The sequence below is a fragment of the Capra hircus genome, unplaced genomic scaffold (genome assembly GCF_001704415.2).
Source record: "Capra hircus breed San Clemente unplaced genomic scaffold, ASM170441v1, whole genome shotgun sequence".
In the NCBI taxonomy this organism is placed as follows: Eukaryota; Metazoa; Chordata; class Mammalia; order Artiodactyla; family Bovidae; genus Capra; species Capra hircus.
Genome location: NW_017189530.1, coordinates 390,477 through 402,523, shown reverse-complemented (window position 1 = coordinate 402,523; position 12,047 = coordinate 390,477). Strand labels below are relative to the sequence as shown.

At 62.9% G+C, this 12,047-nt stretch overlaps 2 protein-coding genes across 2 annotated transcripts; one reads left to right on the top strand and one right to left on the bottom strand.

The window, feature by feature from the left end:
* Nucleotides 1–1,264: 1,264 nt before the first annotated feature.
* YDJC (YdjC homolog (bacterial)) lies at nucleotides 1,265–3,426 on the bottom strand. The gene is made up of 5 exons (XM_018044396.1): nucleotides 2,916–3,426; nucleotides 2,667–2,826; nucleotides 2,373–2,472; nucleotides 2,115–2,292; nucleotides 1,265–1,919 (listed from the first exon to the last, which is right to left on the bottom strand). Exons 1-5 carry the CDS (start codon nucleotides 3,077–3,079, stop codon nucleotides 1,550–1,552), a joined length of 972 nt encoding a protein of 323 aa, XP_017899885.1. The 5' UTR covers nucleotides 3,080–3,426; the 3' UTR covers nucleotides 1,265–1,549.
* Nucleotides 3,427–5,418: 1,992 nt separating this feature from the next.
* CCDC116 (coiled-coil domain containing 116) lies at nucleotides 5,419–9,666 on the top strand (the record flags this gene model as incomplete). Its single annotated transcript, XM_018044394.1, has 4 exons — nucleotides 5,419–5,902; nucleotides 6,550–7,107; nucleotides 7,228–7,818; nucleotides 8,974–9,666. Coding segments are annotated over exons 1-4 (1,914 nt in total), but the record flags the coding sequence as incomplete, so codon positions are not given.
* Nucleotides 9,667–12,047: the final 2,381 nt, after the last annotated feature.

Sequence of the window (12,047 nt, the reverse complement as noted above, 5' to 3'; positions counted from 1 at the left end):
CCAGGAGCGGAGCTGAGTGAAGCCGGCGGGCCCTGTGTGCGAAACGCCACCTTCCTGGGTGCTGGTCCGCGGGCGCTGTGGGTCACGCCATATGGAGGCTTTGCCCTCACGCTCAGCTGTGTGTCCCCTCCCACAGCAGCCCGGGCCCCACACCTGTCCCCGTGGGTAGAGACCGTGGGCTTCTTGCAGACTGTGTCCCAGCTGCCCCGTGCCTGGTGGACCATGGGTAACGGCGAACCCCTCGTCTGGGCCATCCTGAGCACAGCAGGTTGGACACAAGCAATGCCCCCTGTGGGATCTGGGACCAGCCTTCCACCTCCTCATCCTTGTCGCTGAGGGCCTCTGCTCCTCCTGCTCCGGCTCCCTGGTGACGGAAGCCTCTCCCGCAGACCTTCTGGCTCCCCTGTCACCCACACTCTCCTGGGCCAAGGGCCACATGGCCAGTTCTTCTCACAGCGGCAGACCCCCCCCCCCCGCCCCCCCGCCCAGGGAGCACACACAGACACCACCCCCCCGCCCAGGGAGCAGACGCAGAACCGCCCCCCCCAGGGAGCAGACGCAGAAACCCCCTCCAGGGGAGCACACACAGACCCCCGTGGGCGGGGCAGGATGAGAGGGAGGAAAGGGCCCACAGCTGGAGCAGTCAAGGTCCAAGGAAGGGTGGGGAGGAGCCTGGAACCAGAAAGAGGGGCTGAAGCCACCAGTCGGGATGGGCCCCACCCTCACGCGGTCAGTTCGTGCAGCGGGCTCTTCTGGCCCCAGTGGCCGCCTGACCCAGACTAAGACCCAGCGCCTGCGAGTGAGTGGGCAGGCAGGCTCACAGCTGTGGCCCCGTTCTCGGGGTCTGCAGAACGGGGACACCAGTGCTGTGACATAACACTCCGTGAGATAAGGAGGACGACGCAGGGCACCGCCCTCGACCCAGGCCCCGGAGCCCCACCCACAGGGCATCCACCAGGCAGGAGGGATCCCAGGTGCACAGAAGACCGTCCCTCCTGGGCACACGTAAAACACTCCTGCAGGCTTGCGGGACCTTCTCCGGCCCACCCCCTGGGGCGGCAGAGGACTGCTGACTTAGGCTTCCCCCAGAACTGTAGCCTGCGAGAGAGCCTTCTAGCCCCCACTACCTCCCCCCAAAGAAAAGGATGAAGAGAGCCAAGGCACGGGCAGAGCCAAGGTGGGCCACACTGCTGACCGCTCCTGGCAAAGTGACCTCAGGGGCCGAGTGGCGTGCTCGTGTGTGTGGGAAGGCTCCTGGGCCTGGTTCACAGGAAACGTGCCACTTTATTAACACAGCCCCCTCTGCTCCTAGGGCCCACACAAGGATGATGGCAGTGGTGTGATGGCCCCCACGCCTGGCAGGGCCCAGGCTCAGAGGTCACGGCTGCCCCCTACAGCCAGAGCGCTTGCTTGCAGAAGCTTGGCCGCCACCCCGAGCCATGAGGACCTGGGCCCAGAGGTGACAGCGTCCAGGCCCAGAAACGCGGGCTCTGGGGCTGGGTTTCCTTCCTGCGCGCCAAGGACGTTAGCGCTCAGCTGTCTGCCAGGGTCACGGTGGGGAGGGCTCCAGAAGGGTTTCCCGAGCGGCTTTGCTGGGGGCCCCTTCTCTGGGCCTCTTTCGGTCTAGGTCTTCCAGGGTGCAGAGCTGCACGCCATCCCGGGCAAGCTGAGCCCGCAGTGCGGGCGCCGTGAGGACACGCAGCTCATGCAGGCGATCCGAAGAGCAGGAGAAGGCGTCGGGGCCCTCCCCGCAGCCCCCAAGTGGAGGCACACTCGGGTAGCCGGGGTGTGCCATCAGCTCGGCCGTCACTGCCTGGCCAGTGGGCGTGCCTTCCAGGGCCCGAGTCAGTGCCTCCAGCACTCTGTGCGTGGACATGTTCCGGCCGCAGGTGCTCAAGCCCACGAAGACGTCGGTCCACCTGTGGGCGCCAGGGCAGCAGCAGCAGGACCAGAAGGCCTCGGTGGGAGGGCTAGGCCAGGGACCCCTGGCAACTGGGGCGGGCCAACGCGGGAGGAGGCCTGACCCCCGTTGAGGTTAAGAAATGGGGAGGCGGGCACAGCCAGCCAGACGCACAGGGGTGGAGGGGGTTTCGCCAGGGGGCTGGGGGCCTTACCGAAGGCCATGGTGGACAAAGGGACCGATGGCGGCGCGGGCGTCTTGCTCCACGGCGCCGGCAAAGGCGCGCGCTGGGGCCTCCAGCCACGCGCAGCCGTCCACCCCGCGCTCCAGTGGCAGCCTAGTGAAGCGCACTCCGCAGGCCTGCAGGGCTTCCGCGAACACCCGGCACACGCCTGCGGGCGGGCCGGGCGAAGTCAGGGCGAGGCACGTGCCGCACACTCCCATCCCCGCGTGGGAGCCCAGTCCCGCGCACCTGGGAGCACGTGCACGTGCTGGTGGCCGTCCACGTGAGTAGGGTCCCTGCCCAGTAACTCCCGGAAGCGGCTCAGCTGGGCCTCCAGCTCTTCTCGCACCTGGAGGGCAAAGGTGATAGTTACCTAGTACACGTTCGGGAGCAGCTCCCCAGGGGGCCCCGTCCCGGCGCTCCGCTGCGATCATCCCTGTGTCTGAACCAGGGAGCCATCCGGCGCCCCAGTCCACCCCGTAATGGTCCAGGGCACCCTCGCGGCGCAGCCCTGAGCGTCTTCCTGCAGCCGCACCTGCGCACCTGGGCCAAGATCACTTCTCCAGCCGCCACCGCCCGCCGGAATCCCATCTTGCCGAGGAAGAAGCCCTCGGAGCCGATCAGCGAAGAGGCGCCGTGCCGGGCCGGGCCCACGGGGCGGCCCTCGGACAGGTTGGCGTGGAGGCCCGTGGGGATCTGGTGCCTGCGGGCGGAGCGCGAGCGGGGAGCATCGGCGGCGCGGACGGCGGTCCCCGAGCCCGCCCCGGACCGTGCAGGAAGGCCGCCACTCACCTGCGGGCCAGTTCAGCCGCGCTCTCGGCGGCCGAACCGTTGACCAGCAGGGACACGCTGGTCACAGCCCCGGCCAGGAAGGCTTCCACGATACCCTCGTCGCGCCGCGGGCAGTAGCCAAAGTCGTCTGCCGTGACCACCATCCGCACGCGAAGCCGGGCCATGGTGCCTCCATCCGCTGAATGCGCGGGGCCCGAGCGCGCGGGCGGACGGTCCAGGCCCCGCCCCAGACGTCGCCTGAGGCCCCGCCCCGACGCACGCGCCCGCGCTCGGCCTTTGTTCTCGCCGCCTGCCGGCGCCCGAGGTCCCTGCAAGCCGGGTGCCCCGCCCCACCCCGAGCGCGAGACTTGCAGTGACTGCAAAAATGTTTCATATGTAAAACGGAAAAATCAAACCTGGGGAGGAAAACAAACAACCCTCTTACCCTCCCCCAAGGTCACCACCGTTCACTTTCTGGGTAGTGTCTCCTGGTATTTTTTTTCCCTCTAAGAAATACACCCAAGCTTTCTGCTCTTCCACCCCAAAGTTTTTTGGTTTGTTGTTTTGAGGAGACAATGATCACATTAGTGGCATTCCATCCTCGTAGTGTTTCTTTCCTTTTTTTTTTTTTTATACTATGAACTTTTTCATGTCTTTATTAGCTAACTGTATATCTTTTACAAATTGCTTGTCTTTTGCTGACTTTTTGAAACGAGGCTTTTTCTTGATTTGTAAAAGCTCCGAACAAAGAGAAAGCCTGTATACCAATGGTTTTATTTGAGAAAGCATCCGTCCCAGCTTCCATCTCTTGAGCCTTGTGCCAGGCCACAACTTTACATTTTCATGACCTCCTTTTTTCCTCTGTGATCCAGAAACACTTTCCTTACCAATGACTTTACAGTCACCATGGCTGACAGCCAGCGTTTTCATGTGGCCAGACTGGGAGGTGCAGTACCTGAGTCCAGCCTTTGAGGTGGGGGACGTCATTCCTGCGTTAGGGTGAGGGCACTGCGGCTCAGAGAGGGCTACTGTGTTGGCCTGTGTGACTCTGCCGGCGTCAGTGGAGCTGGGACTGCCCTCCCGAGCGCCAGCCTGCCTCTGGTCGGCTCTGGTCCCTGCACCCTGCTTGCCCTCGGGGCGGAAAGGGCAGAGCTGAGCTGGAGAATAACAGTTAACAACCCACCTCCGTGGGGGCGCAGTAAGAACTGGCGGCCTTTAAGAGTCCTTCACCAGGGCCTCGGCATAAGGACGATGGTACTCAGTTTTGTTCAGTCGCTCAGTTGTGTCCGATATCTTGTGACCCCGTGGACTGCAGCATGCCAGGCTTTCCTGTCCTTTACCATCTCCCAGAGTTTGCTCAAATTCATGTCCATTGAGTCAGTGATGCTTATTTAACCATCTCATCCTCTGCGCCGCTTTCTTTTGCCCTCAACTATCAGGCTGTTTTTCAGTGAGTCAGCTTTTCCCACCAGGTGGCCAAAGGGTTTCAGCTTCAGCACCAGTTCTTCCAGCAAATATTCAAGCTTGATTTCCTTTTCGGATGAACTGGTTTGATCTCCTTGCAGTCCAAGGGACTCTCAGGAATCTTCTCCGTCACCACAATTTGAAAGCATCAGTTCTTCGGTGTTCAGCCTTCTTATGGTGCATTTCTCACATCTGTGCATGACTACTGGAAAACCATAGCTTTGACTAGACAGACCTTTGTCAACAAAGTGTTCCATAGTGATGACTAAACTGTGGGACTTCAGCCATCCTTCTCCACTGGGAAGCTGGTCCTGGAAAGTCTAGAGGCCCTGAGGGTACTCGATTTGAAGGATGAAATTCACATTTATTGAGCACCTACTGATATTAGAAAGATCATAGATTAGGGGTGAGAACCACAGTTCCTAACTCCAGGGAGCACGATCTGATAATCCATTCACCACATGGTGTCTGTCTGGACTGCATTAGGAAGCGCCTTGGGGCCGACAGGTAGGAGAGAGAGAGGCGGTCAAGCTTCACCTCAAGGTCCAGGTTTTATAAGAGTGCCAGTGTTGTAGGGAGATTAACTTCATCTGCAAACCGTGTGAAAAGTCACTCAGCTCCACTTACGGAGACGGAGCAGGCGACTAGAGGGGTTCAGTTGCCCCGGCCAGGAAACCCCGGAGCTGGGAGTTGATGCTAGTCTGTGATTTGAGAGGCGGGATTCCTTCCAGTCCGCCAGGGACAGAGGCTGGGATGTCCACACTGGGCGAATGGAAGACAGTCCGCGAGCAGGAGCCCAGGACAACTCAGGGACCAGAGAGGAGCCGAGGAAGGTGCTTGTATCATCTTGGGGGCAGGCGGTGGCTTGGTCTCAGGCTCCCCGCTCCAGGCGGGACGAAGTCCATAAGCTACCAGCCCGGCCTCCAGCGCAGACTAGGAATGTGGGCGGGCCAAGGCCGGGGCGTGAGGGAGGGGCCCGGCGGGCCCCGCCCCAACCATTGTGCCGCGGGAGCCGGCGAGCGAGCGGCGTGGCGCAGGCCAATCCGGACGCGGGATGCAAATGAGCAGGCCCCCTGGCGGCCCCGAGCTGCTCGGACGCCCTGCGGAGGGCTCGGACCGCAGCGGAGCGCGAGCCCAGGGGTCACCGGCTTGGTGAGTGGGTCGCCGGGGGCCCGGGTCGGACGCCGGGGCCAGGAGGACAGAGGGCGGGCGCAACCGGGCCCAGAGATGACTCTGGACACGGACGGAGCTGAGACGCCCAGGGGCTCCGAGCAGACGACCGGCCGGACCTGTGAAGGACGCGGGGTGCGGAAAGCCGGGGACCAGCGGTCCACGGACGGACGGGGACGCCAACCCATGGAGGGCGGGGGGCACGCTCACGCCATGTCCCCGCCCGGCGCAGAGAGGAATCTGCGGTTCCACCGCGCAACGGAAGAGAGAGGAGGAGGGCAGCGGGCCCGGCCATCCGCACCATGGCCAGCTGCCGCCACCATTCGGGCTACCTGGCGGACGATGAGGCCGGCCACCCTACCTACGTGGCCCGGGTAAGTGGGGAACCCACCTTGTCCTCCAGCAGCCCATAGCCCCCCGTTTCTCATCCCCCACGGATGTCCTCTCTGGGCCGCGTAGTGACCTGTTGTCTTCAGCACTCCGTCGCCGCCCTGCTGGGCCCTGCTCACCTGTCAGGCTCTGTCCTCCTGCCCGGCCCCAACCCCCAGGGGCCTGGGAGGACCCCAGAGAGAGAGCAGAGTCTCCTGGGGACCTCTGGCTGGAGATGCAGCCGCTGCTATGGGGCGCATAGGGCTCAGGACCACACGTGGTCTGAGGAGACCGGCAGTGGGGCAGGGCCGAGGGGTTCTGTGGTTGCCCAGTCATGCCCTGGGTGAGGGCGCAAGCGGGCTTTCAGACTGCCCAGCCACGTCTTGTGTGTGTGAAGCGTACCTGTCATGGAAGCTTCAGGGCCACCCTGAACAGATCCCCATTCTGCAAGAGAGGCACCTCAAGAGAGGGCATCGTGCCTGGAGCTGGCAGAGCCGGGGTCCAGAGCCTGGGCTGCCGGGCTCCAAAACCCCGTTCATTTTACGGCCCAGTCCCCACCCAGCTGCTGGTGCCCTAGGAGGACCCCCCAGGAACACCTTCCCCCCCACCCCATGGGGCATCCTTGCCCACCCTGACATGCGTGTCTGCTCAGGTGCAGCCACCTAAGAAGTCACTGTTCTCAGAAATGGGCCACGCCTCCAAGCCGGGCTACAGGCCACACCCGCCTTCCTCGCATGACCCCTCTGGCAGTTCAGGCCGCTGCAGAAACCCCAAGGGCCCTCGACCCTTTAAGAGCTTCCTGGATTTCCTTGTCGAGGGTCAGGTGCTGGAAAGCCTGCAGACGGTGGTGGAGGAGGCAACGGAGCGCATGGCCACCGTGAAGACCGAGGCGGGGGTGCCGCTGGTGGAAGTGCAGGACCCCGTGGAGGTGCCGCGGGGCCGGCGCCGGGCACGGGCCCGGCCCAGCCTCAGCACCCTGCGCCGGCACCGCGCCCGGCCCGGCCTCTGCGTGGGGCGCCCCAACAATTACCCCTCACGCTCCAGCTCCATGTCCGACTCCCGCAGCAGCTGCACAGCTGCCAACTGGCCAGGATGCCACAGCCGGGACAGCGACCTGGGCTCCCGGGGCCTGGGCCGACTGCCACCCGTGTCGGACCAACTCCTGTTGGAGAAGAGCCTCAGACGGCTGCTGCAGCTGGAGAGCCGCGGGGTGAGGTCGGGGGCTGCGGACCCGGTGGGGGACTGCGGGGCTGACCCCCGCCGGGAGCCCAGCACCAGGCCTGGCTTGGCTGCCCGCGGACGTCTCTGAGGGGCCCCCTTCTCTCATCAGAGAGGCCTGGGGCAGCCCTCCTCCCACGGGGACTCGCTGCTGTGGGACTCGCTGGACAGCCAGACCAGCAGCCAGTGGACCGTACAGCAGCCCCTGTCGTGGTTCTCAGGCCCGCTGGGCTCGAGCTGGGACACGCACGAATCCTCAGAGCTGGGGCCCACGGAGCGCGAGCTGGGCTTCCTCAGGCGGCAGCTGAACAAGGAGATGAGATCCCTGCTGAGCCAGCCGGCGTCGTTTGAGCTGCCTGGCTACTCTGCGCTCCGCGAGCCCCATCGGACGCTGGACTTCCTGGCCGAGCACCACCTCTTCCCCGCCCTGCAGAACGTGGTCAACCGGGCCGTGGAGAAGCTCAGCGGCGCCCGCCGCCGCGACGGCGGCCCGCTCTTCCCGTCGGAATGGGAGACAGCCCGGGAGTCCGACTCCAAGGTGGCCACGCCCGCGGACGGGGAGGAGCTCTACGCGTCACCGCCCACCACGGCCTCCAGCCCCCGGACCGAGCAAAGGAGCAGCAAGCCCAAGGGTCGCGGCGAGGCCAAGGAAGCCGGCTCTCCGGTGTCTGGCCCTCAAGTGGCCACCAGGCTCCGGCTGGAGGTGACAGCCACGGAAGAGCCCAAGGTTTCTCCATCCCTCCCCGAGCATGGGGGGCTGGACCGGGACGCCAGAGTACAGACACCTTCCGTTCCCGCCTCGGAGCCCCTGAGCTCCGGCCAGCGGGCCCAGCCCTGGCGGAGCCCGCACCTCACCCCGCCCGCGCCCTGGGAGGTGGCGGAGGCGCCCTTCCGACGGACCCGCGGCGCCCCCCGGGCCTTGGTTCCGCTGGCCTCTCCCCGCCCCTCGTCCTCAAACCCCTTCTCCTTGCTCTCACCCCACACCTGTGCGCTCAGGGGCCCCTCTCCATCTCGGGCCCTGCCGGAGGGGGAGGTGACCTCCTCAAGACTGGGGCCCGGGGTTTTAGGGCCGGGTCTGCCGTGGAAGGGGTCCTATCGCCACCGCTCCTAGCCACCACTACTGTTACTGGCAGGGGGACCAGGACCCAGGTTTCTTGCCAGGCCCTTGTGGGCACCACCTGAGCCGGGGGGTGGGGGGGCGGCTATGAGCCAACAAGTGCACCCGGAGTCCAGGCCTAGCCACTGCCACATGTTGTCAAAGATGAATAAAGGCTGTTTTTCATTCTGGGTATTTTTTTTTTAACGTTTGTACGTGAGTCTCAGAGGCCCTCCCAGAATGGGGAGGGTCCTGTCCTCTGCAGACAGTGGCCTGAGTCCAGAGTAGGGCCCTGTGTCTGAGGTCTACCCTCTGTGGTCCTGCCATCCAGGGTGGGACTCTCCAAGGGAGTCTGCCCGCTGAGAGGGCGTTCCTGGGGCTAAGTGTGGAGAGAGGATGTGGGTGGCCTCACCCTGGTGGCTCCCCTGCGTTGCCCCCACCATGCTTTCTCCCCATCAGGGTTCAGGCATGCCTCCCTCCTCTGAACCCCGGTGTGGGTAAGGGTCGTGCAGACCCCCGTTTGACTACATGGGGACTGAGGTCACTGGCCCTGGGCCTGCCTGACTGGGGTGGGCAAGCACATGGGACCCCAGCCCAGCTCTCCAGTGGGCCAGTGGAGCCAACCTGGGGAGGCCACACTCAGCCTGGAGCAGGCATTGTGCCGTGTGGGTGCCGTGGAGGACGCTCTGGGTGGGAGGGAAGCCAGAGGGCAGGGAGGGATGTGTGACCTGTCTCCCTCGCCCTCCCCCGACTCCTGCGCAGAGCCCCGGCTACAAGTTCAGCAAGAAGAAGCCGCTGCCCTCCATCCTGTCCAGGTCCAGCAGTGTGTCCCAGCTCTCAGACCCCTGGCACGAGGAGCTCGTTGACTACCTGAAGGATCAGGCTGTGTCCCTGCTCATCCACAAGTACAGCTTCGAGAGGAATCTCACCAACCAGCTGGGCTTCATCTCCTTCCCGGTCACCGAGGTGCTCATGGACCTCTTCCTGGGCTTCAAGAAAGTGAAGGGCTCACGCATCCGCCTGTCCTCCACGGTCGACTGGCACCGCCTGCTGCGCCGGCTGGAGGAGGCCGAGTCCAGCCAGCACTCGTCCCGGCTGGCGTTCCGGCCCCCCGACCGACCCACCTCCCAGCTCAGCACCCCTCGGCGAGGCATGGGGACCCCCGCCACACCCTCCGAGGTCTCCGCCAGGGGCCACAGGATCCGGGACAAGCCCATGGGGCCCTCCTGCCTCGACGTGAGGCCCCAGGGCTCCCGGCCACATCCCCCACAGGAGCACTCCAGGCCCCCGGAGGCCAAGTGGTTCCTGTCCCCCACCAAGGCCGGCGTGGCCTCCCATCCATCCGAGCAGACAGTGGACATGGAGGACCAGCAGAACACTGAGGAGGATGAAGAGGAGGAGGAGGAAGACGAGGAGAAGGAGGAGGAAGACGAGGAGGAGGAGGAAGACGAGGAGGAGGAGGAGGAAGACGAGGAGGAGGAGGAAGATGAGCAGGAGGAGGACGAGGAGGAAGACGTCTTTGGAGATGAGGACCAGCCCCAGAGCTCCCAGGAGCCTCCAGGGGAGGCCGCAATCAGCTCCCCCGTGGCAGGTTCTGGGGCAGGCCCCAGTGACCTCCCGTGAGGCCCCATGCGGCCTCACCAAGCACTCCGTGGCCCACTCCTCCTGCCCCCACTGGCCACTGCTGTTGCCCCCGCCCTGCCCGAGCAGAGGTCAGAATGGCTGGTACCCACGAGGAGCTCTGCTGAGCCTCTCGTGGGAGCCAACAGGAAAAATAAAGCTTGTGTTGACGCAGCACGGTTTTCCTGTCGGAGATCTCAGATGTCCTTCCGCACATCCGCGCCCCACCACCCAGACCCTCCCCCGGTGAGCTGAGCCCTGTGACCTCCTAGGCTCTGCTCCTGGCTCTTCTCCGCTCCAGTCTGAATCTTCCTGGCTCTTCAAGCCTCAAAAGTGAAAGTCGCTCAGTCCTGTCCAACTCTTTGTGGCCCCATGAACTATACAGTCCGTGGAGTGCTCCAGGCCAGAATACTGGAGTTGGCACCTATTGCTTTCTCCAGGGAGTCTTCCCAACCCAGGGATTGAACCCAGGTCTCCCGCATTGCGTGCAGATTCTTAACCAGCTGAGCCACCGGGGAAGCCTCTTAGGACTGATTGTCTCCACCCCTGCACAGCCCCTGGGATTATTGCTTCCCCTTCCATAGAGGGGTGGCTCTGCCGGGACACATCTGCCCTCTGCTGGTCGGTCGGGCTGTGGACTGGCTGCCCCTTCCCTAGCGGCCCTGGGCAGGACAGGACAGCTCTCTCTCTCTCGAAGGGTCTGTGGACTCGGCTGGTGCCGTGGTTGGAGGGTCTCATGTCCAAGGCCCTCCCAGAGCTCCTGGCCATCCTGTGTCCGCAGCTCAGCGCCCTCCTCCCCTCTGCCTTCCTAGGGCAGCCCTCTGCCTTCCTAGGGCAGCCCTCTGCCTTCCTAGGGCAGCCTGCTTGCTCCTGTTCGGGCGTCCTCACTCTCCCCTGCCCCTGAAGCTCCAGGGACTCAGTGAGAGGCACGCTGGCTTCCCTGACTCCATCCCTGGGGTCTCTACTGCTCTCGGATCAGCAGACAGCTCTTTATTCCAAGCAGCAGTTCTGGAGTCCATGTGCTTTTTTAGGGGGGCCGTGGGGTTTTAGCTCCCTGACCAGGGATCAAGCCCACACCACCTGCAGAAGCAGCAAGAGTCGTAACCACTGGACTGCCAGGGATGGCCTCCACTGGCCTTGGGACACTGTCTTCACCTTGAAGGGAGATTATTTGCTGTGTAATGGGAAGCCATTGGCAGCTTTCAGCAGGCACCTCGTGTGACTTGATTTATGCTTTTTAAGAAAAACCACTTTCCTGGGTGGAGAATGTCTTGGGAGAGGCCTGAGTAGCAGGGAAATCTCAGCGGTGTGATAGATGTCTGGAGGGGACATGGGGTACCTTGCTTTCGGGTGCTGACGGGGACTCAGGAGACATGCCTTCCAAGCTGTTCAGAGTCAGAGCCATCGAGATGCGCTGGGGTAGATGGGAGGGGTGTGCTGAAGAGAGGAATCGAAGATGAATCCCCGATTTGGGGCTTAAAGAGCTTGTGAATTTGCGAAAAGGGTGCCATCACTCAAAATCAGAAGCCTAGGAGCAAAGCAGTGGGAAGGAGGCTGCAAGTTCTGGTCTGGCCCGCTTGAGATGTTCCTTGCTGTGTCTGGATTGCACTCTAGCCCCTCTGCCTGGTTTGGAGGCCCCTCCAAGGCAGGATCTACTAAATCCAGGACAGACAGCATTTTAGACACTGAGTGTTGAAAAGATCAGGACACCTTGTCCTACATGGAATTCCAAATAAAGACAATGTTAAGCCTGAAAACTGGGACTTCCTGGTGGCCCAGTGGTTAGGACTCCACACTTCCACGGCAGGAGGCTCCGGTTTGATCCCTGGTCAGGGAACTAACAGCCCACAAGCTGATCAGCACCGAGTCAGTGGGAATATGAAAACCGAAAACTAATCCATTGCTGTAATTTAAATGACTCTATCCTGGATTTTCTGAATGCTAAATTCTGGATGATTTAATCAAACATGAACTTTTTTTTTTTTTTTTTCCTCCCTACTTTGCTGGTGCCCCAAGTGCCGAGCAGTCAGCCGATTCCTGGGCTGGGCTGAACTGAAGGGCCTGGAGTGAAGTCAAGTTTAGAATATTCCACGAATGAATAAATAAACAGCGGTGTAAGTTTCCCGCCTTACAGGACTGAGCAGACAGCTCTCTGAGAAGGCAGTGAGTCCCCAGCCTGGGACACACAGTCACCCGGGCTTGGTTTGCAGCCACTT

Bases quoted from the DNA above. Each gene is read 5' to 3' on its own strand.
- YDJC (XM_018044396.1), bottom strand. From the start codon at position 3,079: ATGGCCCGGCTTCGCGTGCGGATGGTGGTCACGGCAGACGACTTTGGC. The intron at 2,827-2,915 runs GTGAGTGGCGGC...CTCCGCCCGCAG, and splicing joins GCGGCTGAACTGGCCCGCAG to GCACCAGATCCCCACGGGCC. The intron at 1,920-2,114 runs GTAAGGCCCCCA...TGGCGCCCACAG, and splicing joins TTTGTCCACCATGGCCTTCG to GTGGACCGACGTCTTCGTGG.